The sequence below is a fragment of the Stegodyphus dumicola genome, chromosome X1 (genome assembly GCF_044657685.1).
Source record: "Stegodyphus dumicola isolate Sdum_Otavi_A_Nest chromosome X1, ASM4465768v1".
In the NCBI taxonomy this organism is placed as follows: Eukaryota; Metazoa; Arthropoda; class Arachnida; order Araneae; family Eresidae; genus Stegodyphus; species Stegodyphus dumicola.
This window is the reverse complement of record NC_140780.1, coordinates 182,612,542-182,638,952: the sequence shown is the minus strand read 5'-3', so window position 1 is coordinate 182,638,952 and position 26,411 is coordinate 182,612,542. Positions and strand designations below refer to the sequence as shown.

The 26,411-nt window shown below is 34.1% G+C and overlaps 1 protein-coding gene across 4 annotated transcripts in view; it reads right to left on the bottom strand.

Annotated features, from left to right (window-relative positions):
- Positions 1-924: 924 nt before the first annotated feature.
- LOC118196698 (arylsulfatase B-like) overlaps positions 925-26,411 on the bottom strand; it is a 121,155-nt gene continuing 95,668 nt past the window's right edge. For all 4 annotated transcript variants that reach the window (XM_085808651.1, XM_035368151.2, XM_035368152.2 and 1 more), the window contains exons 2-11: positions 25,122-25,240; positions 23,468-23,627; positions 21,591-21,703; positions 16,951-17,061; positions 16,483-16,608; positions 12,881-13,007; positions 9,633-9,929; positions 7,034-7,290; positions 1,217-1,645; positions 925-1,111 (exon numbers count right to left, since the gene is read on the bottom strand). In XM_085808651.1, the coding sequence (XP_085664777.1) occupies positions 950-1,111; positions 1,217-1,645; positions 7,034-7,290; positions 9,633-9,929; positions 12,881-13,007; positions 16,483-16,608; positions 16,951-17,061; positions 21,591-21,703; positions 23,468-23,627; positions 25,122-25,226 (1,887 nt within the window). In that variant the 5' untranslated portion in view covers positions 25,227-25,240 and the 3' untranslated portion in view covers positions 925-949. The remainder of the gene's footprint in view (positions 1,112-1,216; positions 1,646-7,033; positions 7,291-9,632; positions 9,930-12,880; positions 13,008-16,482; positions 16,609-16,950; positions 17,062-21,590; positions 21,704-23,467; positions 23,628-25,121; positions 25,241-26,411) is intronic.

Here is a 26,411-nt window from a genome sequence, read left to right as displayed (position 1 = left end):
ACCGAAAGAACCGGAATAGTTGACAAGAAAAGAAGACAGGAATAGTTAGAGTGTATCAGATCCACAAGAAAAAACATTACCTTTCATTTTGTAGTTGCAATTTCATTTAAACAGAATTCATTTGAATTACTTTGATTAAAATCAAAACCATCATCGTATTCTAACCTAAGTTTCCTAGCTTTCCAAATAAATATGGTTATCCATACTTCTATTTAAATTGCCCTAAAAGATAAGTATGATCGAAATTTTGAGTGGTTTGTACAGCAAGTATATTAATTTTTTAAATAATATTAACCTATTTTCATGAACAATGCAGAGTAAGAAAGAACCACACAGTAAACAGTTAAGCAGCCCTATTCAATAAATTTCACATATCGTATAAGTAAAAAATATGTAACGGAATTCCAGCTTTATATTTAAATGGGAAACTAGCTGAAGCACCTTAATTGTGATTAAAAACAAAATATATCAGAATTCCTCATACTTTTAGTGATATTACCACGTCCGAAAAAAGTATATTCATTCAGCAGCAAAATCTGCATTTCACAGTTTAATTCATATTATTTAATTATGAGGTAAAAGTGATTCTTCTCAGTTTTCGTATTTACTATATAAAATGTCGAATGAGGATGAGAACTTTAAAGAAACGTTATGACAATCATTTATTTGAGCATGATTACTTATGCAATTTGTTTCTAGTTAAAAATGTAATTAATTATGATTTTTATGAATGATCATATATTCTATTGTTAGTCAACGTGGATTTTATTCATCTTACCAAACTTTGATCGGATTCGGTGCTCAGTATTCCGTTAGAGTTATTTTTCTTGACAATTACACAATAATGATTCTATTATGCTATACCGATGTACATACTTAGAAGAAATTTGACAGTGACAACTAAACAAAATATTACGCAAGAAATTTATGATAAGTATTATTTATTTACTTAATGTAAACAATTTTCGTGAAATCTTGTGGACAATGACTTCCATGGTACCCATGCATATCCATAGTACTTGGGATTTGCTGCTGGATCTAAAGGGCGATTCCTTATAGGAACACTATAAGATCTGTACATATCCAACAAGATTTCAAGCTCTTTAACCACCTATTAGAAGAAGCAAATTAAATAAGTCTATATGCAATAAGTATTTTGTTAACCAATAATTGAAGCAATAAGAATGAATGCTTATAAAAATTCTTTCAGTCTTACCGACGGCAAAGAGTATGCTAAGTTATTATATTCACAAGGATCTTCTTCAAGATTAAAAAGACATGCAGAATCCATAGGTTTACAGTTCGTAGATGCATTTTCAGGCTTTACCCCACAGTAAACTTCTAATGGTGATCTGGAAATTTCTTGATTGTGAGATAAAATGGAAATGCTGTCCGAAATGACACTGTCCTCGCCGGAAATGCCGTCGTCACAAATATCACTGCCACAATCCTCGTTACTGTCGTAAATGCCACTATCTTGGACATTATCAGAAATGCCACTCTCCTCGCTAAAACTGTCTGAATTATGGTCTTCCATCATGCAATAGCTATCAGTCATACTGCCAGTGTGACGAGAAACAGAACTCTGTTGATATTTTGAAATGATAGCCCGCACCTTAGATTCCTGTGCAAATTTCTTGTATATCTAATTTTTAGAAATAATTTCATTTCATTAAATATGTGCTGATAACTTAATGTACAAAAAGTAGCAAACTATAAAGGGAAAAAGTTGTTAACATACCTGAGCAATATTAATTAAATTAAATATTAATTAAAGAAGTCAAATTTGAATATTAGTTTTAAAGAAAACAGGAAGAAATAGAAAAAAAGGAAAAAAAAATAATTGTAATCTCATATTGTTAATAACTAATATTTATAGCAGTCTATATATTTTTTAAATATATAAATTTTTTGAAGGAAATTAATTTGAATAAAATTTTCTACAAGTTTTTCATTTAAATCTAACAGTTACAAAAAGAATAAAAACCAATTATACTTATCCTAATCATAGTGCCAGAAGTAACAAACTAAAAAGGGAAAAAAGTTATGCCATACCTAAATATTAATTGAAGAAGTCAAATCTGAATATTGACATTAAAGAAGACAGGAAGAAATAATAAAAAGGAAAAAATAATTATAATCTGGTATTTTTAATAACTAATATTTATAGCATTCTGTATAATTTTAAATACATACAAATTTTAAAAGTTTAAAAAGTTTTTTAGCAGGAAATTAATTTGAAGACAATTTTTTACAAGTTTTGCAATTCCTTCCAACCTTAAGAATAAAAATTTATTATACTCATCTTAATTATTGCGCCAGAAATAGCAAACTATAAAGGGAACAAGTTATTGCCATGCCTGAGTAATGTTAATTAAAGAAGTCAAATTTGAATATTGACTTTGCAGGGCTACAATTGTTCTGGTAAACCTTTTTATTTAAACAGAATTCAGAACACAAAGGCACCCTCTTGTGCTACAATTTTTACAACTCGTGATGATGCAAAATAAAAAGTCCAAATTTAATCAAACATTGAACAGTAGTCAAGGACTACCCACTTAAATATCACTAGAAGCTAGCTCACTAACTTTTAAGGAACGTCAGAATTAATATGTCGGAAGCAACAGAAAGGAAAGCCGAATAATTACTACTATTCAGAGCTGGCAGGAAATTAATAACGTAGCGCATACACGATGCCAGAAACACGTTTTGTCTTAAAATTCCAAAACCTCAAATTACATACTGGATACTCATTTGCATTCTGGTGAGGAATGCGGAAAAGAGAAGTTAAAATAAAGACTGAAATTATAAATAACTAATTAATGAAAATAAAATTCCCTGCAACTTTAAAAAAGGCAGAAAGAAATATTAAAAATTAAAAAAAAATTACGATCTCGTATTGTTAATAGCTAACATTTATAGCGGTTTATATACTTTTTAAAAACACACATTTTTTGAAGGAAATTAATTTGAATAAAACTTTCTACACATTTTGCCTTTCCTTTCATTGTCATAAAAAGAATAAAAACCAGTTATACTCATCCTATGCATTATATCAATGCAGCTTGTGAGAATTTATCTATTTATTTTTAACTAATAGTTAATTTTAAGTTAAAGCACTCTTCTGTCATTCTCTTTTCATGCCACAATGTAAATGAGATAGCGAGAGTTTATTTAAATTGAGGGAGAAAGAAATACTATTTAAGTGAAGATTTCGCAAGTTGATTTTAGAGCGTGTTCTGCCTACTTCAGGCCACGTTGTTACCGTGAGTTATTAGCGATTTGATTTTGTGTCATTGACTGCTTTCAGCCCATTAGGCTTGTATCGACGATTTTCTACAAACCAGAACCTTTTCCGAGCGTTACTTTATTCCGTGAGCCGTTAGGCTAATCTTAATACATTCAAATTTAATTCAGCGTTAACCTAAGTGTAAACCCAAGCTGGGTAATTGTTGCTTTTTGTTTTCAAATAAAAGGGTCTTATACACGGTAACAGTTCTAAATATTGTTTTTAAATTCTTGTACAATTTAACTAGATGAAGAATAATATATATGTTAATGGCAATATTTGAAAAGCAGGCTCGAGAGCCGCATGTGGTTCTCGCACGAAGAAAGAATTTATTTTTAAATAATTTAGAATACGTTTTCTCTTTTTTGTATGTCGCCATCTTGAGTGTTAAATAAAAATTATTGCTGTGTTCCATCAACGGAGTTTGCTTCAAATTGCGAAAGAAGTATCACACCACCCTTCTTCTGACTTTGGTTTTTTATCATAAGGCTTAAAGATAATTCTTCTATATCTTTTTATGCTTCCTAAGAATACCAAACTTTATACTGTATCTTGCCTTCAACGTCTTAAGCCCCGTCAGCCACGGTGAATCCCATGCAGAGATTTGGATTTATTGTTGACACCCTTTAATGCTATGAAACCAGCAGCAACTTTTGATGGAAAGACCCCAGTCTTAAGTTTTATTTAAGCATTATTATTGAACAGTTAAATGCTGATTTTCTGCTGCATTCAATTCAAGAAGCGCATAAAGTTACGACTGCCACGTCCGCTGTTAGAGGCCAGGCTTCTACGTGGTATTAAATGCATCGGCAAATTTGTCTTGGGTGAGCCTGGTAGCGAAAGCTACAACTTCGAGAACTTTAAGCAGGCATTAATTAAAGTTTTCTCGATAGTAAAGACTAGAGCCAAGCTCGAGTCAGAGTTATTCAGCAAATTCCAGTATGAAATCGAGAATCTGACGGGCCATATCTTACAGAAAGTCCAGATTTTTAATATGTTGTACGGCAAAAAGCCGGACGAAGAAATTATTCAAATAATTTTGCCGCGACTACTACCCCAAATCCAGGACTTTTTTGAGCTTCGGAAACCAACAACGTTGGAAAATTTATTTAAATTAGTCACGAAGTTCCAAAATCGAAGCGTGTCAGAAAAAAAAAATTGAATGACAGGGTAAGATAAGAGGCCAAAAGAGGGAAGTTTTAGGCCAACGCCTCAGAAAAAGCGACACTTGAAGAATATTGGAATTACTAAGAATATGTATGAAATTATAAAAAATTACTTTAAAAGGCGAAAGATGGTTTTTAAAGGTCCATCTGATAATTAAGCTGGTTTTTGACATTTACAAACAATGCCCCCAGGGCTCCTCTGTTCTGGGGCCTCTTTTGATTTACTCCAGAAAGTCAATATTTCGAATTGTGAGATTATCTGTTATGCCGACGATGGTTATGGTGGAGGAAGAATCTCTTGAAAAAATAGAGGTGTTTCAAATAGTAGGAAATGATTTGAAAGAAATGGAGAGACAGAAAGAAAATATATTTAATTAAAGAAAAGACTTGTGGACTTTTTCCCCCCTCGGGGTGGAAAGAAGACTAGACTCCACAAATGAAATGTAAGGGTGATCGTATCAAATTTTGTAAAAATATGAAATAGCTAGGAATTATTATTGATGACAAATTAAATTTTACAGAACATTTTAAGCATATGCGTAGAATCACAGATAATATTTTAAAATTTTATAATTTTAGTGTTGATACATTAAATAGAAAGAGTTCCACCCCGAGAGAGATATTTAGAAATGTGGTCATCACTAAAATATTATTTGGAGTGAGAGCACCGTCCCTCTTGATTTTGTACGAATTATAACTAGAAAAACCTTCTATTAGCTAACAAAATTATTATAGCTACTGAAATTGGACAAAAAATACTCACGAGTATGGCCATTCAACAAGAGAATGAGGATATTATTCACAAAACGACACGATTTGGATTATTTTATTATCTTGATTTTCCTTCAGGTGGCGAAATAGACGTGTTTACACGTGGTTCTGGAACTGATGGAGGAGTGGGTGGCGCTGTAGTAATTTATTTTCATGGAGTGAAGCTAGACAATATGAAAATAAAACTTAAACTGATGAATTCGGTTTGTCAAGCAAAACTTGTAGAGACATTAGGTTATTACGAAGCAGGAGAGATGAAAAATGAACAATGCCCTCACAGGGGATTCGAACTACGGACCTCTCGAATACGCGCCGAGCGTGCTGACAATTATATAACGAAGGCATGCTAAGGATGGCGGGAGAAATACATTACACACTACGCGCACCGAAAGAGACTTTGAACTGTATTAATGAAAAATTAACAGTTCGATATTTTATAAATATTTATACTGATGCCCTCTCTGCGCTACAGGCACTCTTCCAACCAGATCATAAAAACCGACTGATTAATGAAATAAAAGACTTGTTTAAAAAGGCTGAAAGAAAACATAGTGGAATTGTCGGAAATGAGACGGCGGTAGTTGGGGATGGGACCTATAATTTTGATATTCAAGACTCAAGAAAAAAGATCATTACTGAAATGAAAAATTGGATTAATACAGAATGGAATATTGCTGAGAGTTGTCCAAAGGAAAAAAAAGATTTAATGAAAATGTAAAGTTAAACAAGAAGAGGAGTATTATAAATAATATTGATATAAATTAGATACTAACTAATCATGGGTGTTTCCCCGCTCATTTTAATCGGTTCCATGTATAGAATAAGGATAATACTTTCTGTGATAAGTTTGGGAACGCCAGGAACTTCGTCGATGAATGTACGCTTACCCGGAGTGCAAGAGAGAAAAATAGAAAGAATTTTAAGGAAGATTTGAAAAGAAACTATTCAAATCTGAAAGATTTTGCAGAGACAATAATGAAGATTATAAATACGAACAAAGGTAGAATTGGAATTCGGCCCTGAAACTCAGATTTTGGATTTCATACGTTTTTTTCTTTTAAACGAAGAGCGCAGCCGGACCGCTGACTTTTCGTTTGTTGTTAGACTGGCCAGTCCCCACTTTTTGGTCATACGGACAGCTTGTGCCAGCTAGGAGAATCGGGGTTGTGTCCTTATGATAAAAATGATGAAGACATTGCCTATTGCTTAGAGATTTATACCGTATTTTCACCAGATTTAGGGAGAAACTATAAAACAAAAGCTGCTGATTTTAGCGATTAATGGTTCTGCTTTGGATAAAATAGCAACTAAACCATTGCTAACATTGCAGATGGTTCTAATAAACTACTAATTACTAATATTTCTCCGAGTTTTACACGCAAATGCTTTTGCATTTTTTGAGACGAGTGGCCTATTAAGCCTAATGAAATGTATGAAGCCTATCTTCTTTAGTAGAGATAATGCTGCTATGAAAGATTTCTTGAGAGCAACATGACTACCTACATAATTAGTCCCTTAATTGTGGATTAAGTATCCATTTCGCCCATATTGGCAAAATATGAAGTTATATGGCTTTTACATCAAGTAAAATTCTGTTAGTTCATTAGAAATTTTACACCATGATTGACAAATAGTTCGAATTTTAGTGTAATTTAAAATTCGAGGTTTTATTAGAAAGAAACGTTTCTAATAAAACGTTCCCTTATTTAAAAGAAACGTTTGATATATGGTATCCATTTTATGCTTTTAGATGCATTTTTGAAATGTTAAAGAGACTTAGACAATTATAAACAACATTCATTCTCACCTTCCTTTGAACCATGATATCATTTTCGGCAAAAGGAATGTTTTCTTTCTTTTTTCCTTCTTTATCGAACCAGCCATCAAAATTCCCGTTAAAGACACTTCCTTTCAGTAACTTGTATTTCCCTTTTCGAATCGCTTCTACCTTCCATTCTGGATCTATATTGTGGAGAATTACTTCTCGTGCAGAAGTTGTGTTGCAGCATATTGTTGGCCACATATCAAAGCCATCAATATCTCCCAAGTTTTTAACATCGCCTCCTGCAATTTAAAACAGACAATTTTTTATGTAGAATCGTACGGGAAACACAGATTGTTTTTATTCTTATACCATTCTCTAAACGTTTCTTGAGAGGTTTAGTTCCAGAAATTTACATTTCTTTGAAAAATATTTTCTGAATAATTCCTCTTCGCATATTACGCAAATACACTGAAGAAAATAGAATAAGAAAAACAATAAAAGTACATAGGTAAATTATTATTATGAGCAAAATAGGATCAACCATAAAATATATATAATTTAGCAGAAAAAGTTTGTTTCAAAACGTCACATAACTCATGATTAGCCAGCAAGAGCCAGCAAACAAAATAAGAGTACTTTTGCAATTCAATCAGTAAACGTTTAAATCGCAAAACACGAGTTTTATCTTTATATTAATAAACAGAAAAAGAATTTCGTTCAATCTTTTGCAAATTCAAGAACATATATGCTGTAAAGTATTTCTATGGACAGCATTCATTGGTTCGAGGTTACTAACATTTATAGAATGCATGTAAAAGCTTCAAATATTAAGAAGTGTATGTATTAAGTAATTTTAGGGATTAAAAAGCACGCAGTATGCTTTGAAAGACAAATATATGCTATTCGGTCATTTTCTTAAAGTATATATACACATTATGTGCTGCATGGAAAGTAGAGAGCTACTGCATACTTTACCTTCTCAAAAAAATAAGCAGAGGCAAAATACGGACTAAAACAAATCACGATTTAATGGATATGCGCGTGAAATTGATCCAAGAGGGGCTTGGTGTACATACCATACTAGATTCATTACTAGAAAGCAAAGGCATACCAAAACACATATATTACGACCACCACATCGCAAAAGACCAAATGGGACGGAAATCTTAGTGAATTATATGTGCACTGCTAATAATGGTAATAATGGATATGATAACCATCTAGTTGAAATGCATGCTTGACAACTGACAGACCAGTTAGCAATAGTGTCGTTGATCGCTTGTTGTGGCAGTAGCGCTCATTCCTGTACTAATGTATGTCGGAGCTCGTACAGGGTGCCTGGCTGCACACTGTGACCTGCTCTCCGTCGTTCCAACATGTCCCACACATACTCTGTGGCACTGGAGTCCGGTGATCTAGCAAGCTATGGTAGGTGTGGAATGGGTTCACTTCCCAGATAACGCTGCACCACTCGAGCTCTATGCGGACGGGCGTTATCGCCCATAAATATCGCGTCGGTACCCATCGCAGCGATAAAAGATTGCACAAGAAGGTTTAGAATTTCGTCACGATATCGGACGGCTGCGATGGAACCACAAGGAATCTCGTAGGGTTCGGTGCGGCCGTTCGTTGCTATTCCTGCCTTTACAAGTAAGCTTCCTCCTCTGTAAAGGACTCTTTCGACAATGTTTGCCGCCCGAAAGGATGTACCTGACTCTCTCTATATCATTTCCCTTCATGAATCGTTCTAGATGTTATATCGAGACTCATCCGGAAAGAGTATGTGACCCCACTGCTCTGGTGTCCAACTTCGATGTTCACTGGCCCAATTCAGCCGCGCTCTGGCATGCGATGGGGTAAAGGACACAAACACATGTCGTCGGGCGCACAGTCCACCTTCATGCAGTTGAAGCAACACAGTTTGGTGGGATATGGGTCGTCGAGCAGCAGCAGAGAGATGCGACGTCAGCTGTTGTGCTGTTAGTGATCTACAGCGTCTTTTGCACATAGCAAAATGAAGCAATCGTCTACCGTTTGTGGTAATACAGTGGCTTTCAGACACACGTCTACATGGGGTTTGATCCCTTTGGTAACTATTTCACAGCCTATTGATGACACTACGATGCACATTCAGCTCTCTCGCAACAACGGATTGTCTTGCATCAGTTTGCAACATCCCAAAAGCCCTCGAACGCATTTCATCTTGCAAACGGCGTCTTCGGCTCATGCTTCCGCTTTGGCTATCTCAGATTATACGGAACTATTGCTGTTTGCGAACTAACGTCATTCCCCCTTTTAAGGCGTTGTGGTGTGACTGCGGGATTGAGTTTTATGTTAATTTTGGTTGCCTATATGCATTAGGTGATGTAACCTCTACCTCATATGTAAACTGCATGTTTTAGTTCACCTTTTTACATTCGTAGTGTACAGACATTAGGTTTAGTTTTGAAGTGGAAGAGATGAAAATGTGCAATGCCTTCGCCGGGACTACGAACCTCTCGAGTGTGCCGACCACTACACCACTAAGACATGCGAAGAAGGCGGGAGAAATACCTTATAGCACTTTTATTTGAGGCGTTTCTTGCTTAATTTTTAGAATGAGTTTATTAACATCTATTAATCTTAGTTTTACTCTGCTTACCTGCTAATGAATATAAAGTAGGCAACCAATCACTCATATGCATCATATGAGTAGAAACTATCCCATCTGTCTTCTCTAACAAGGGACTCCATACAAAAGCAGTTCCTCTAATGCCACCTTCCCACATGTTGTATTTGGAGCCACGTAAAGGCCAGTTGGATCCAGAGCTTTGATCTATGCCTTCCACAGCAGCTCCGTTATCAGTAGTAAATATGAGTACGGTATCTTTAAGCATGTTAGCTTTGTCTAATTCAGAAAAAAGTTCACCAACAGAGTTGTCTAATGATGACACCATACCTGCAGAACACAAAATTGAGTGAAAAGAAAATTACGATAATATAATATATACACTAAAATGACTTAAAAAGCATTTTGTATTCTCCCTTATTTTGAATACCCTAACAGAAATTTAAGTTGTGAATTTTAGTTGATAAGTTCAAAGACTAAACATGATTTACTTTTAAATTTTTGCGTTTCATTTGTAGATGGTATAGCAGTCTGCTCGCTTATCTGATATCCATTTAATATCTAATACATTTAAAGTGTTTTTAGCGTACTTAAGCTGAAGAAAGTACTTGTACTTGTCCACCTTTTCAAACAACTCCTTCTGATACCAGATACATGTCTCGAACAATATCCTCAAGTGCACAAATAAACTCTCTTGGAAAACCATTTCAGGTATTGACAATTTTAATAAATCAAATAAACCAAACATCTGTGTAACTATTTGCTTATGTAAGAAATAGATTTCTTAGGTTAGTTATCTCAAATAAAGATATCGAATAATGTACTATAAAAGCTTTTTATTGACAGTAATTAATTTGAAAACAGGAAAACGGTTATAAGAGATAAAAATAGCGTTTTTATTTTAACGTAGTCAACAGGCAAAGTTCGCATATATCTTTCCGTAGAAAACTGTTTACCACGTGTTGTTCTATAAGGAGAAAAAATCGAATTACCTTATCATCACGTTAAGGAATAAGATGTATGAATAATTAGTTTCTAAATGAAGCCACAAAAGCCCATGAAATACTTAATTCGTTGTTGATCTATATGTGTTTAGTAATTGTTATGTTATATCTTTGAGAATATTGAAATCTTCTAATAGTAACCAACGAACCCTTCAATAAAGAGATTAGCGCTTACAGTTTTGTAACAAATACAATGGAACTCATTGATAATGAGCACATACAGAACGAGATTACCGTCGTAATGATCAAACGGCCACAATTATTTTAATTTGCATATTATTTCCTTACCTAGATTAATGACAGATGCATGAGGAATTTTTACAACCGAATTAACGTGTCAATTTCCCTGGTGTTCCTTTACAACCGAGTTCTGCTGTATTTTCAAATAAAGAATCAGCACTAACTCTAGTTATTGCATTAAGTTTTCAATCAGATGCAACCTGATAAATGGGATGAGCTTATTTTCTGAAGTTTTCCTGTTCAGCATGTTTTATGGAGTTTAACTTAACACATAAAATATAAAGTACAATGTATAAGAGGTGTCAGCAGTCTCGAAAAATAATTTTACCAAATTCTATTCGCCATTCTTTATTCACTATCTATTTTCTCATTAAAATATTTTTAAGGAAAATATTCTGTTCTGTTGATGCTGTTGTCACAATAATTAATATTTTTCAAGTGTATATAGATTAATTAAAACAAAAGTCTTCGATTATCTTTTATATGTTGCCATCTTCGACTGCAGAAAAAGCTGCTGAAAACCTTTCTGCTTTGATTATTTGTATCAGCGTACATAGCTGTTTCTTTCATTTCGTTACTTAGCTGAGTTAGTGGATTATTCTTTATCTATTGTGAATTTTAGTTTTTGCGATGTCAAATTTGCATGAATGGCTGATTTATTTTCAAGCGCGAAACTTTTTAAGATAACCTTCTGTAAATTAATTTTTATACGAATATAATTCCTATTTCGAAAATGTCTGTAAATTAAATAAAAGACACTTTATTTAACATCATACATAAGTAAACTGCACTGCTAACACACAAGCTGTACTTAAAATGCATCGCAGTAAACAATTAGACTGAATGGCATTAAATGTTTGACTGATTTGCATCGATAGCTCAAGCATTTAACATAAATTTCAAACAATAATACTATTTTAAATCAATATTGTGTTTTGATCATTTAAAATTTACATACATTGCACTACTGTTCATGTTAACACAATATTCTTATAACTTTTAACAGTTAGAATATGCTTTTGTATTATAAATAAAAAATGTACTCGAGTTGTTGAATGCAGTTCAACCCCGATTTAGCTATTGTGAAAGGCCTAATGAGACTTATAGACCAGTGCTGATTGTCTGTTACTTATTACTAGTAAATGGTTCAAAATCAGCCACGTGTAGAAATTATCAAATAATTTTTTACGTGCATTTGTTTTACTAGAAATAGCTTCGCACAATACACCTTTCTGATTCGCCTTTCTGTTCTTAACAGGTTTCTTCATCTTAAAACTGAAGAAATGCAGTGTGTAAGTATTAATTTACAATGCTATGAATGTAAACATACATAAGAATCTCAATTAAGGAGAGGCTGCAAATAATGCAGTTGAAAAAATTACAAGTTTTAGCACGCTATTACAGTTAAGATTATAGAAAATGTTAGATTTTATAAAATGCTGTTATTTAACCGAATCCAATCCTATCATCAAACAGGATAATTTAATATTGCTTTTTTACGTTTTGGAGCGGATTGATTAAAATAAATGTTGAATCGGAGAGTCCTTAGATAGAGGCAGAAGTGCATCATTTTTTGACAGTTATAAAATGCTGCTTTTAATAAATCAAGATGTCCATTTAAATTACTTTTGAAGTTTCAGACTGTTAGTATTTAACGAAATGTTGCATTAAATGCGTTAAGCTAGGATGCTGAAATAATAAACTTGACCAACGATAAAGAGGCTTGTTGTGCAATAACTGATGATGATAATAATGATGAGCAATAACTTTATTCAACAGGAAGCGTATAGAAGGCATTTTATCAAAACTATTGCCCACTTTCTTCTTACTAAAATAAGTATAAAATGTGCTTTATTTTGTACTAATTCCTAAATACTTAGGTTTAAGAAAGTAAAATAAATATAGAAAAAAAAGTAAAAAATGCTTTAAATAAAATCTGTAACCTAGTGAAACACTGAAATTTAAAATAGTATATCAAATTAATAATTTAAAATCAAATTTACCGAAATATGCGCGTTAATAATTTTTAAGCATTACCTGCAAAATTTCTCCTGTCGGCATCCTTAATATGAGTAAATATTTCTACATATTCTGGCGGGGCTTGCAGCGGTGCATATGAATTTCCAGCGTGCACAGCTTGATGGGCTAAGTACAAAAATAGTGGCTGAAAAATGGAAAACATCTTTTCATTTCGTTGTTAATACCAAGTTCATAAGAGTGACTGTAATATCAAAAAAGAAAAAAAGTTTAAATAGAGGTAATAACATACTTTATGAAATTTGACTGAACTTCTCCAATTTAATCTTAGCCAACCGATGCTTACTTTTAAAAAACTACATTAAAGAAAGGCTATCTAACTAAGCAGATGAATGCCTTCGCTTAGGTCTTTTTAAAAGAAATGGATTCATATTTATGTCGTACAGGGGTAAAATTACGAAAACTCAAATTTAACTCTTTCGTTCTCCCTGCCCTATTTTTTGTGCGTATATTTTATATTAGCTTCCTTTAAGAATTCAATACTGAGAGGTTAAATATGCGGAAGACGCAAAAAGTGAAACACATAACTAGAACAAAGATAGTCAAGAGCTTAAGTGCTGAGACAAAATTTCAGTTGTTGCTTAACGCCTTAGATCTGACATGTGATTTGAAGACCTTTGCTTAATTTTTCAGGAGAAATTTAACCTCCTTTGTAGGTCTCTCTGAAATTGATTTTCTACAATTAGAAACAATAATGAGAGCCAGGTAGGCGTATCGATACATATTTTAAACAACCTCATACTAAGGCACATCTTCTTGGCCGATTGCGGGTGGGGGGTAGTCCCAGCCTACTTTATGTCCTCAGACGAGTTATTGGTTCACTAAATTCTAACTTAGAATGTAGTTAAAACTCTGAATTACAAGTTTTTAAAATAAAATATATTAAAAGTTATGACTTTTATCAATAAAAACAATAAGAAGTGAAAAATTTCTTCTTGCAAACTGATAATGTAAAAATACAGTAAGTATTCGTAAAAATATGCATCTTTAAATAAAATATAGACAGAAACTCCTGCCCGGCTCTCGTTGTCTATAATTGTAGACAATCAATTTCAGAGATACCTGCAAAGGAGATTAAATTTCTCCTAACAAATAGGCAAAATCACATGTCAGATCTAAGGCGTTAAGATACATCTGAAACTTTGCCTCAGCTCTTAAGCTGTTAGCTGTCTTTGTTCTAGTCACGAATTTCACTTTTAGCGTCTTCCGCATATTTAACCTCTCAGTATAGAATTCTTAGAGGAAGCAAATATAAAATAAGTGAAAAAAATAGGACAGGGAGAATAAAAGAGTTAAATTTAGACTTTTATCTTAATTTTAAACTTCATTATCAATATTTTTCGTGTATGAAATAAGATACTCTCTTTTTTTACATGCTTCGATTACTTGTTCTCTCTTTTTTGGTTTACTAAATCGTTTAATAGTGTCGTTCTTTTATCTGTACTCGTTCGTTCAGAATTATTTCACTATTCATAATTTTTATGAAGTTATTCGCCGCATATTTCTCAACTTTATATAAATAATTAACGATTAGATTCAAACTTAACTTAACTCACCTCTAAGAAATGATTCCATTTTCAAATGCCATGTGAATTGAGATGGCAAATTGGTTAGATATACGTAGGGCGATCAAATATGAACGAACTGTTATTGGCTGAGCGTCGGAGTGGATATTTATATATGTTTGGGCAGTTGAAGACATTAGGTGGGGTTGCCTAGAGTAAGCGAACCACACCAGCGGGCTTGTCCCGTGCTTTATTTAGCAGTCCTTACGATGAGTTAGAGAGTGTGCCCATCCATATTGAGCAACACATAATTATAAAGGTTTCTCGTCCGTGAAAACAGCCGAAGTTTATCACGAAATGCAAGCCCAATTCGGGCAAGCTACAATTTATGGTCAAGAGTGAAGGTTTGGTGCAACGAATTCAAGCAAGGCCGTGAACGTATTGTGAATCAGGGTCATCCCCGTCGTTTTCGCACCAGTGCGACTAATGAAAACACTGCACGTATTGGTGAGCTTATCGAACGAGATCTACGCTGTACAGTGCTTCAAATTTCGGAAAACTTGGTGTCAACTATGGAAGTGTTCATTAGTCATCAGAAAGAATTTAGGCTTCAGAAAAGTCTCAGATCTTTGGTTTCCAAAGTTGCTGAATAATGATCAAAATGCTGCTCGAGTTCGCATTTCTCAATTGCTTGAAACTCGTTTTGAAGAAAGGGAAGCTATTTTGCACAAAATTGTCACCTGTGACGAGACATGGGTGCATCATACATTTCTCAATCAAAGCGTGCAAACATGGATTGGAGAAGGAAAGGCAAAAGAAACTCCGTGAAACCAAAACTCGATAGTCTGCGGGGAAAGTGTTGCCCACGGCCTTTTTGGGACTGGAGGGAGATCCTAATGGTGGATTTCTTACACGAACGGCAGACCTTCAATGCCACCTGTTACTGCGGTCTCTTGGATCAAGTTAGGCTTCATTATCTACGTAAAAGGCAAGATTGTCCAATTCGCGAAATGTTGATCATCCGCGACAACGCCGGACCCCACAACAGGCTTAACGCAGCAGAAACTGATGGAAATGCACTAGAAAATGCTTGACCAGCTACCTTACAGCCTAGACATATCACCATGCGATTTTGACGTGTTTGGACACCTCATAGAAGCACTCGAAGACAAGCGATTTGAGTCCAAATATCAAGTGGAAATATTCGTGTGCAGCTGGTTAGATACCCATCCAGCTTCATTCTACGAGAACGGAATAAAACATTACCAAAACGTTGGGGAAAATGTATCGTGAAAGGAGAAGATTATTTAGAAAAATAATTTGGAGAAATGTAGATGTTTCCTATGAAATATTTTTTAAAACAAAAGGCTCGTTTATGTTTGATTGACCCTCGTAGTTAGCGAAAATGCAGCTAGATATTTTTTAACAACGTTGCACTAGTACGAACTAATTTACTTCTTCTTATTATTTAAGTATTCTGCCCTAAGGCGGAATACGGAATCCCTATACGGAAGGGAGGGATGCCGTCTTGGAGAAGCTTTCTAAGGGAAAGACTCGTACTAACAAGTTACACATGGGGAAAACTACGAAAACGCTCAAACAGCTAGCCCGTACGCGGAATTCGACCCTCGGATCGAACTACCAGTGTTCGCTCGGTCGTTGATGGGTTAATTCACTTATTCCCATGTAGGTAATAATTTAATTATGCTGCCCTTTAAACAACTTTCAAACACAGGCTTCTGACTGAATGCAGATAACAGAGATATATAAAAATATTTCCAAATTAAAATACTAGTCACATAGTTTTAATCAAATATTTAATCGTCTCTGTAACTATTTTAAAAGTTTCCCGAAATGAAGAAAATTTCCTTTTAGTTGAAAAGCAAAGTAATTAATGAAACAGATATTATTAGAGTACTTGAAAGTATATTTTTCTTTATATTTAAGTTAACTATTAATCCAGGAGCAAAATAAAATTCCACACTGCAACTCCCTTTCTCTAAGGAATATTATTTTAGTAAAAACATGATTTCTGTTACAATTCCTACATTTACGTATTTTACAAGCAGATGAAAATTCAGCATCAGATATAAGTACCTTTGATGAATTATGAGATCTTATAATATCTTCCGCTTTCTTCGTGTATACATTAGTTGCATACTGTCCCGTATAGTCCCAAACATTTTCGTTGTCGTCGTGGAAATCAAGTCCGCATGTACCTTCCTGAAAGATACAAACTAAATATTATTAAAAACTGCTGAAATTTAGATATCAGTGTAAATAACTAAACGAGTAATATCCGTTTAAGTTGTGATGAAATGTGATCATCTTGCAAAAATTATTTAATTAAATTAAGATTAATTTAGACATTAATTGTTTTGTTGTTCATCACATTGTACTGAAGCAGAAAAAAACAGTAAATTGAAGAATAAATATTAATTTTGAAATGTTTTAGGTGTTACCTGCAGCTGTACATTTCCGACGGGGATTGCATTAAAAGTTAAGGAAAAATACAGTCATTACTTACGTATGTTATACGTAATTCTTTTATCAAAAATTACGTACCCCTTCTTCAGAATGTGTATACAAATCTCCTTTTCCGGTCCAGTACCCGAAGAAAGAGTCAAACCCTCGATTGACAGGGAGATAGTCTTCACGAAAATGTCCCAGATGCCACTAAAAGGAAGAGGAATTCATTTTAATTTAAAAAACGATATATGACTGAATAGAACTCGTATGAACTTAATAGCTGTAACATATCAAAACATAGCAACAGATAGGCAAACCTGAAGGTAAAAAAATTATTAAATAATCAGGAAAGATCGGATCGTTTTAAATCACTGACAGCGAAAAACATATTTAAACTACAGTGTGAAATAGGTTTTATAATTTTGACATAGATATTGGGCTGATTGACATGTAATGTATCTCACTGCTTAAATTAAAATTTTCATGTTTCTACTTGCAACTTAAGATAACGATTGAAATTTAAAAATGTTGTTGAAACGAAGCACTATGAAATGTGCCTAAGGAACCTCATTCTGAATTCGACATATTGCACTTCAGCAAATCTTATTAGCCGCATAAATTTAAAAATTACGTACACCAACCTTTTAATTATCTACAAAGATGTCTTTAAAAAAGATTTTTATTGAACTTATTCATATCATATGGTAAAAGTGTTTCATGAAGTTTCTCTCTTTTACTGGCAGTTTAAAATAATTCTCAAAGAAAGGTGGTAAAATTGTAAATAAGCAAGAAAGTTTTATTTTTATGGGCCACTATATATAACTTTCAAATACATTCAATCGGCGGTTATGCATAATGTGCAGTAAATTTGATTAATTAAGTATATCATACCACCATGAGCTAGAGAGTATGCACAATGCCCTGTATATGCAATTAATTCCAAATTTATGAAAACTTAACAAACTCAACAAGATAATCGATGTACGAGTATATGCCAAAATAACCGGAGATTTTGCAAAATCATAGAATTTATGATTTTTACTGTAAAATATTTTTGACATATATTTCGTTAGAAAGCCGCAACACAGCGCCCATGAGGATTAATCTAATACAGTTAATAAGATACATATACGAATGCTGTGATTTCCAGAGTAAGCCAGTTAAATGAAACAGAAGGAAACCAAACAACTTTAAGTTACGTTTTTGCAAGCTTGCAACGAAAGAAAGGGAAATAATACATATTATTTTTTTAATGGCCGGGTGATATTTATTAGCCTTGCGCCACTACAAGTGGCCCGGAAGTGGTGAACATTTCATTATGCAAGTGGCCACCGTTATCTGGTAATAATAGGTAATAATAGGTGGCCACCGTTATCTCCTATGAAGGGACGGACAGTTACAACCATGCCTTCTCCTGGATTCGAGCCTGGGTACGTCGCTATGGCAGTTAGGGTCAGTAAACATTATACCGGCTGGCGGCGGTAAATAATAAAAAGTAAAGATTAATAGAGAACAGGATCTTCCTTGCCGCAACAATGCCACTTACAGTCAAGATATATAACTTTAAAGATATGTCGCAATGTTAAGCTCTGAAATTCAGTTAGATTAGATTTGGTTACATAAGTATGGCAACGTGCACGTGAACAATATGCCTAAGGGCAGGGATAACTGCGTGGATGAATTTGTATGTTGTATGGAATCTGCTTGAATTTGTATGTTGCATGGATGAATTTATATCTTGTATTATTCTCTTATTTTTCTCTTATACTGTTCTCTTATTCACATTACTTGGGGAAAACATAAAAGATACTCGGGCAGACAGGCCGTTCTCCTGGGTTCGACATAATGTCAGTCTACCAAGATTAAGTGGTCTTGACCACTTGACCACACCATTGGTTAATTATGCATACCATACCAGCGGCAGGCATAATTTAATGCAATATATTTATGCTACATAATTGCGCCTATCTAATTATGCATTTTAGTTATACAAACTTTTATTTTTAGTTAAAATAGCACAAAATATTCAAAAATAAACTGATGACCATTTACATTATCCTCTGCGTGGAAACGTAAAAGGATACTTAGATTACCCATTCCTTCCTGGCCAACTTTCAGAAAACAAAGAAATTGATATAGATTCACGTTTATAAGGTATTTCTCCCACTTTCCTAGCATGCCTTCGTGGTGTAGGGGTTCTACACGCTGGACCGGTATTCCAGAGGTCCGTGGTTCGATTCCCGGCGAAGGCGGTTTCTAATTTTTCATCTTGCCTGCTTCCAAAAATATCCTAATGTCTCTACACGTTTACGAATTACACTGCTGGCCATTAAAACTGCAACACCATAAAGAAAAGCAAATACAAAAGAAAAAAATATTTATTGTGCGTTAACAATATGGGATGAAGACAAAATGATCAAATTTGTAAGAAGTCTGGAGGGGGGTTACAAGGTTGCGAAATTAGTAGAAACAGCTGCCAGCCTTGGCATCTAAAACAGCCCTTACCTGGTTAGGCATGGAGTCGAACTGGGCTTCGATGACAGAAACAGGCAACTCATTCCATGCTGCTTCAAGTCTCTACCACTTTTCATGAACCATATTAGCTGGAGAGGGGTGGCGTGCCAGTCTTTCAGCAACCCATGACCAGATGGTTTAGTGGGTGACAGATCTGGAAGCCGTGCAGGCTAGGGCAGCAATCAAATACCCTGCGTTTCGAGAAAGGTCAGAACACGACGTGCAACATATGGTCTTGCATTATCTTGTTGGAACGTGGCGTTTGGCAGGTCTCAAAGACAGGGCACAACCACTGGACATAAGATGTCAGAAATGTACCGATCTGCGTTCAAATTACCGTCGATCCGAACTAGAAATGTGCGTGTCGTGTACCCAATGGCTGCCCAAACCATCACACCAGGTGCAGGGCCCTTAAACCGATATCGAAAGCAAGCAGGCGACGTGCGGTCTGCTTAGAGCCTCCAGACATGAATACGGCCATCAGAATGCTGCACCCAGAATCGAGACTCATCTGAAAAGAAGACACTACGCCACTCCTGTATCCAACTTTGTCATTTAAGCGCACCATAGTCGCCGTCTCTTTCTATACTGCATTGTCAAGGGAAGCCGAAGTAATGGTCTCCGTGCTGATTGTCAACGTTGATGCAAAAGTCGACGCCCCCTACGAGCGGATACTAGGCGTGCTGCAAACACGCCCATTTTCCGACTAATGGTCCGTGATGTGGTTATACGGTTTTGCAGGTTTGACCTCACAATATGTCTATCCTCTCGAGCGTTAGTCATGGGAGGGCGTTGAGATCCTGCATGCTGTTCAGTATGACCCTCAGCAACCCATTGAGTCTATATTCGCATGGAAGTGGTTGGATGTCGACCAGATGGACAGGCGATATCACGGAACGATAATACAACTCTGCATAAGCATCGATCGTGCCTCTATCGAATTCAGACACTTCCTGGTAATCATTTCTTCGTCTTATCCGAGGTATAACACGATATTTGGAGCAAACTCCGACTTTATTTCTGAATGAGAAATCCACTACGCAATGTTTCTTTTATGCAGTGCTTCAGACGTAGTTTCTTCCTTCTGCTTTGTCTATATGCACTGAAATACTAATCATTTGCATATCCCAACCTCTTCTTCCTTTCATGTGATTTTTACGTTCGTCAGATCATTCCTTCCTGATGTTGCAATTTTAATGGCCAGCAGCGTAATTTTGTGCTGATCTAATGCCAAAAAGAAGACTAGATTAGGCGTTTTAGAATTCACCATAAATGTTTTAAGCTTCCTCTGGCAGTTCTGTTTTAAGAAGTTTGGTTTGGTTTATTGAGATTAAGGCAAAGCACACTAGGGCTATCTGCCTAAGGGGAGGGATGCCTTCGTGGAGGACTTTCTAAGGGAAACTGGCTCGTATACACGTTTACATGGGAAAATCCACGAAAACGCCCATGCAGCCAGCCCGTTCGCGGGATTCGAACCTCGGACCGAACTATCAGTGTTTAGCGACTTTACCGCTCGGCCGCTGGCGGGCCCTGTTTTAAGAAGAATACGCAGCTTTTATACGTTTCTCACTACAAATTAAATGCATTTGCAACTTTAGCAAAAGAGATTAAATCAAATCATCAGCAACACGAATATGCTGGGAAGGATGGTAAAACATCTCGTTTGTTCAGTAGTCAGAAAAACATTTACCTGCAGTCACAAAGGTTTTTAATTCGATTCCAGGAAAACATCTGTAAGGAACCTCCAAAGGAAACTTTAAGCAATACTTATTATGGAACAGCGCATTTAAAATTATAATATATTTCATAGATTACATAAAAGCGTGATTAGGAAATTATGAAAGAATAGCTTGAAAGTAATGGTTACTTTTGCTTTGATTTTCGAGATTATTAGAAGTTTCATGTCGTAATTCCGTTGATTAAACGGCATTCTTTAATCTAAGCAGCGGAGTAATTCTTAGAAGTCAAAAACATAATGTTAAGTTCTTTTCTGCCAGATGAAGTGATAAAAACTTATTCTAGTAGGTTGAAATCTTTCCGCAGGAACAATACTGACAAAACGGAAAAATGACGAAATGTTTGAGGCTAGAAATGATACAGCTCATTAAAAATGTAAAACTGTGAATAATATTTCTGCGCTATACATCTACATCATTTGTACATAATACAACAGGTGAGTAAATTTTACCACAGTCGCTATTAAGAGAAAATAATATACTTACCTTCCCAATTCCTCGTGTCACATATCCAAGCTGTTTAAGATATTGAGGCAGAATTGTTTCGGATGGAGAAAGACCCCAAGGTCCCTCTGCATATATAACATCATGTTGAAGGCCTATAAATAATCATAAATTTTACCACGAGGTATAAATAATTATTGAAATTTCCACTCGTATGTATCATACCATTTCTTTTCGAACTGTGAAAGTAAGAATTACTCTTTTAGCTATACTTTGTTAATGGCTGTATAAATAAATACGCATCTATGAAATTCTATTCATCTATTCATCTATGAAAAGTCAAAATACTTTCATTTAGAGCTATGTAATATTAATTTTAAGACATTACTAAACAAAAGAGGGAGAAAGGGCATTAGAAAGCTGAAAAGTGATGTTATATTTCTAGAAACGCAGCCTTCAATATTTTTAATTCATCATTACAATAGCAAAATCTTTCAAATTTTGTGAAAAGAAAAATCCTTGATAGCTTTTGTGACGTAACTGCAAAATAGGCTCAATAAGCATACATTTTAGACCTGATAAAGTAAAATAAAGTCGTCTGTGACTACCAAAGTATGATAAATATTCCGCGTAACTAAAAAAAAAAAAAAAAAAAAAAAAAAAAAAAAAAAAAAAAAAAACACCCTTTATTTCTAGAATAAGTTTGTTTCCACTGTCTTAAATATGAAGACAATTTTGTTCACGTTTAGAACATCGGTAATGAAGTCAATACTCAAAAATTTTATAAATCATTCGGATGAGAGCAGACTAAGGTATATCATACTCTCATTTATATATCGTGGATATCGCAGAAACATTTGCTTACCTCTATTTTGGAAGGAGTAAATGAAGAAGTCGAAATACGTAAGCAGAAAATTTTGGGCTTCAATACGTGAAAAAACATGGCCACTATTCATTCAGCTATTCTAATTTGCAAATAGCAAGAAAAGCGATAAAATGCAGGGTAACAAAGGCTAGCAATCACAAGTTACTAGATCAGATTTATTTAAATGAAAATACTCAAGCGTAGATGTAAGCAGGAAGTCTCCCGGTAAGCCTTGGCGACAATTTTCCCACCAAATTGCCGACTTGCTGATTTTCTGGAAGTTTCGGTAAATGAATACAGGAATGATATTCCCTGAAGCTTCTAAAAGGCCTGAAAATACCATATAAATACGACTTCAATTAGTGAGGTGGTTAGTCAATTGTAAGTGACCTCAAAGAAGCTGCCATTCAAGGTGTTAGCTGAATTGAGTTTTAGAGTTTACTCTGTGCCTAATATCGATAACTTACGATATTTCTGTGTTAAGAAATTTTGATTATCTTGCACTATCTCAGCCATGCTATATCTTCTTTGTAGCTCACCTGCGCAGCTTATAATACAGTATATGGCGAAAGGTTATAATTACATCTCTTGATCAACCACAACAGCTGTCATGTCGTTGATATCAATGTGCCATTAAGTATATATACATATGTGTCGTAGAAGTACTGATTCTTTCCTATAACTTTTTCTCTAGTTCTTTCAATAGTGGCCAAATTATTTCCAGGTTTTTGCCATGTTTTGCTGGTGAAAAATCTTAGGGAAGTATATGTTTCTAATCAGGATTTTTATGCATTATCTCTGACCTTTAATTTAGTGGCTAGCATGTAAGCAAAAAGCATAAGCAAAAATATAAAACTGAAATCATATTTCATTTCTCCTGAGCTGAAAGATTATTAGTGAGGCAGTAAAATATTAAAACAGTTTAAGACAAAAATATCAGCTCTTGGCTTGTATAAATGAATCTTATATAAGAAAAACTCAATTTCATTTTATACAAAGTATTTGTTAAAAGCACCTTAACAATATTAATCCAGATTTCCTTTGCAAAGCTTACCAAGTCGAATAGGATATTTTCCAGTCATAAGAGTTCCTCGAGAAGGTGTACAAAGTGGTTGAACATAATAATTGTTTAGGATAACACCGCTGTAGGCTAAAGTATCAATATTGGGCGTTGGTATCTGCTTCGATCCGTGGAAGCTAACATCATTCCATCCCTGAAAAAAAAAAAAAAAAAAAAAAGTGTAGCCCAGTTAGGATACATAGCATGAGGTAAATACACAAAATTAGGCGTCACCAACTGTAATTCCTTTTGCCGATTGATGCGGAATATATGTATTAAAACCCAGGTTCGAAAGAAATAAAATTTTAAAATGTTCACTTAAGTTATCATTTTATGGACATTAACGATATTCTGGGTCTTTTCTCTGTATTAATTTGATGTAATTTTCTTTTTACGACGCAAATAATTGCATGTAAATTTTATTATATAAATAAGTTCTTTATCGGTTGCTTAACATAAATATACGTTTCATTAAAATTCAGGAAAAAGTTGTCGAAGACATTTGAACAATATTTCAGTTCATCAACATCCGAACTTTTGATAATGAAAATAATGATACTACTGATATTTATATGCAGTGAGAGCTCTTACTATTATAGATGCTGAAGTGAACTTATAGAGACATTAGGTTATTTCGAAGCAGGAGACATAAGATATGAGCAATGCCCTCTCTGAGACTCGAACCACGGACTTCTCGAAGTCGCGTCGAACGTGCTGATCACTACACCACGAAGGCATGCTAAGAAGGCCGGAGAAATATCTTATAAACTAATTTTTTCTTTTAAATATGAAATGCAGTATTAAAATATACGCAAATAACCAAGAAAAAGGACGATTCTCTTTTGAATGCGTCAAAATATTAAGACAGCTCTTTTTATTCATTAGTTTGAAAAGTCTAAAAATTTTTTTTCGATGCATAACGTATTCCCCGTTTTCATTGAATTTACGTACATCATTAAAAACATAATTATGAATTTTCCTTAAAATAAAAAGTCATATTTGATGAATTTCAATACAATATTTCAAATAAATGTTGATATTACTCATTTACATCAATTAGTATAGTCTCGTAAACTAAAAATTTAAAAATCTAAGCTGTTAATTTTTTTCTTATGCTATAAATTATGCATGAGCTGCAACAAATTGAAAAATTTCGATGTAAAGGTAGTAATCTATTTTCATTAGAGTTCTTTATAGCTTCCTCTTGAGAATGTCGTGTTTGCGTTGGCTGAAAACAAAAGGTTTATTCTTCGTAAACAGATCATAAATAATACTTCTTTATTTATCACTTATAGAATGGAATGTAAAACAGAAACGACAAAAATTAATGTCTCTGTAATTCCTATACATTTTTTTAAAAACTTAGCTAGTATAATCTTTTTACCTAACTGCCATTACAAACATAGAATTAAAGACAAATTAAGGATAAAGTATACAATTTTCTATGAAATACTGACAAATTTTCAAACTTAAGGAGTTTAATAATAAGAATTCTAAAATAATTTGTATAAGTTACGAGGGGATGAATTTTTTTGGTTTTGTTCAATTTCTAGTATGGATTTATGGATTAATAACTTTAATTGTGCAAGATACAGCTTTCGAAATCGTATGCTGTAAAAAAAAAAAAAAAAAAAAAACTAATACGTACCAAATCATCTATAAGTATGAAAATAATGTGAGGTGACTTTGAACAAATTCTCTGGACTAGCAAAATGAGCAAAAATAAAGTTGAAAGTTTCATTAAGTTCTGCATCTTCTTTGAAGCATCTAGAAATTATTAAAAATAATTTGACTATTGTATATACACATGCACTTATAAAGTGTAATATTTTTAGAATAACTTTAATAACTACGAATTTGCTGTTAGATGCTGTAAAATAAGGATCAAACTTGGAAAGATTAAAAATGAAACTGCAGTTATTAAAATAAAATATACGTTCGGAGAAGTAACATAATTAAACAGCACCGGAGAAAGAGTGCTAAAAGAGTTGTAAATAAAAGTCAAAATCAAAAAAATAAATAAATAAATAAATAAATAAATAAAAAACTAACAACTAAAATGTATGAAATGTTTCAGATTTTAAATTACGTCCAAAGAGGCTTTTTTTAACGTTTCCTGTGTTACCTTTATTTATTAAATATCACGTTCCTCGCACTTAAACCATAAAATTCAGTTCAAGAGCAATATCACAAAATAGTCTTAAATTGAGCATATTTTTTTAGACTTTCCGATACAGAGTCTCGCGCGCTGGAGATAAAAATGTTTCTTTTGTACAACGTTACCATTGCTCGCCTTGAAATCCTTGAGTTCGTTAATCAAATTTCGTTAAAGGTTTACAACATATGAAATCGATTATAAAACAAATTCCAAATTTCAAATTTGGGCTTCCACATGCCCATATTCGCAGTAGGATTACGCTATTCAAAATTCGATAGCTCTATATACCGTTGTTTTATCACAATGCGAGAAATATTCAAACATTTATGCAGATTTCTCATTATTTAATTTCTTCAAATATAATGCAGGACTCTAACATTTGGTGGCAACAGTTTGAAAAGTGAAACAGACATTTATAGTGAACCAACGCAAAATCACAAAACGAAAACAATAGTTCTTCAGGGACAAAAAGCCCCTTTGGACTCGTAAAAATCTCAGATGAAAATTACGGAAAGCGGAGTATATAAAATTACAGCATGTGTGGGAAATATCATATTAACTATTGGTTTAAAAGAAGCTTATCATTGACCGTTTCGTTGCTATTTCTTTGAACATCTGAAGTATCCGAATCGGCTTTAGCCTTGCTAGCCGTCCGTAAGTTGAGGGCCTGGTTAGGATATGTCCCATAAAAAATTATACAAATTCTACTCAGCAGTAAGCCAAAGAATTATATCTCAACTAATCACAGTTTTCGAAAAAACATAAGAATGAAAAATTATA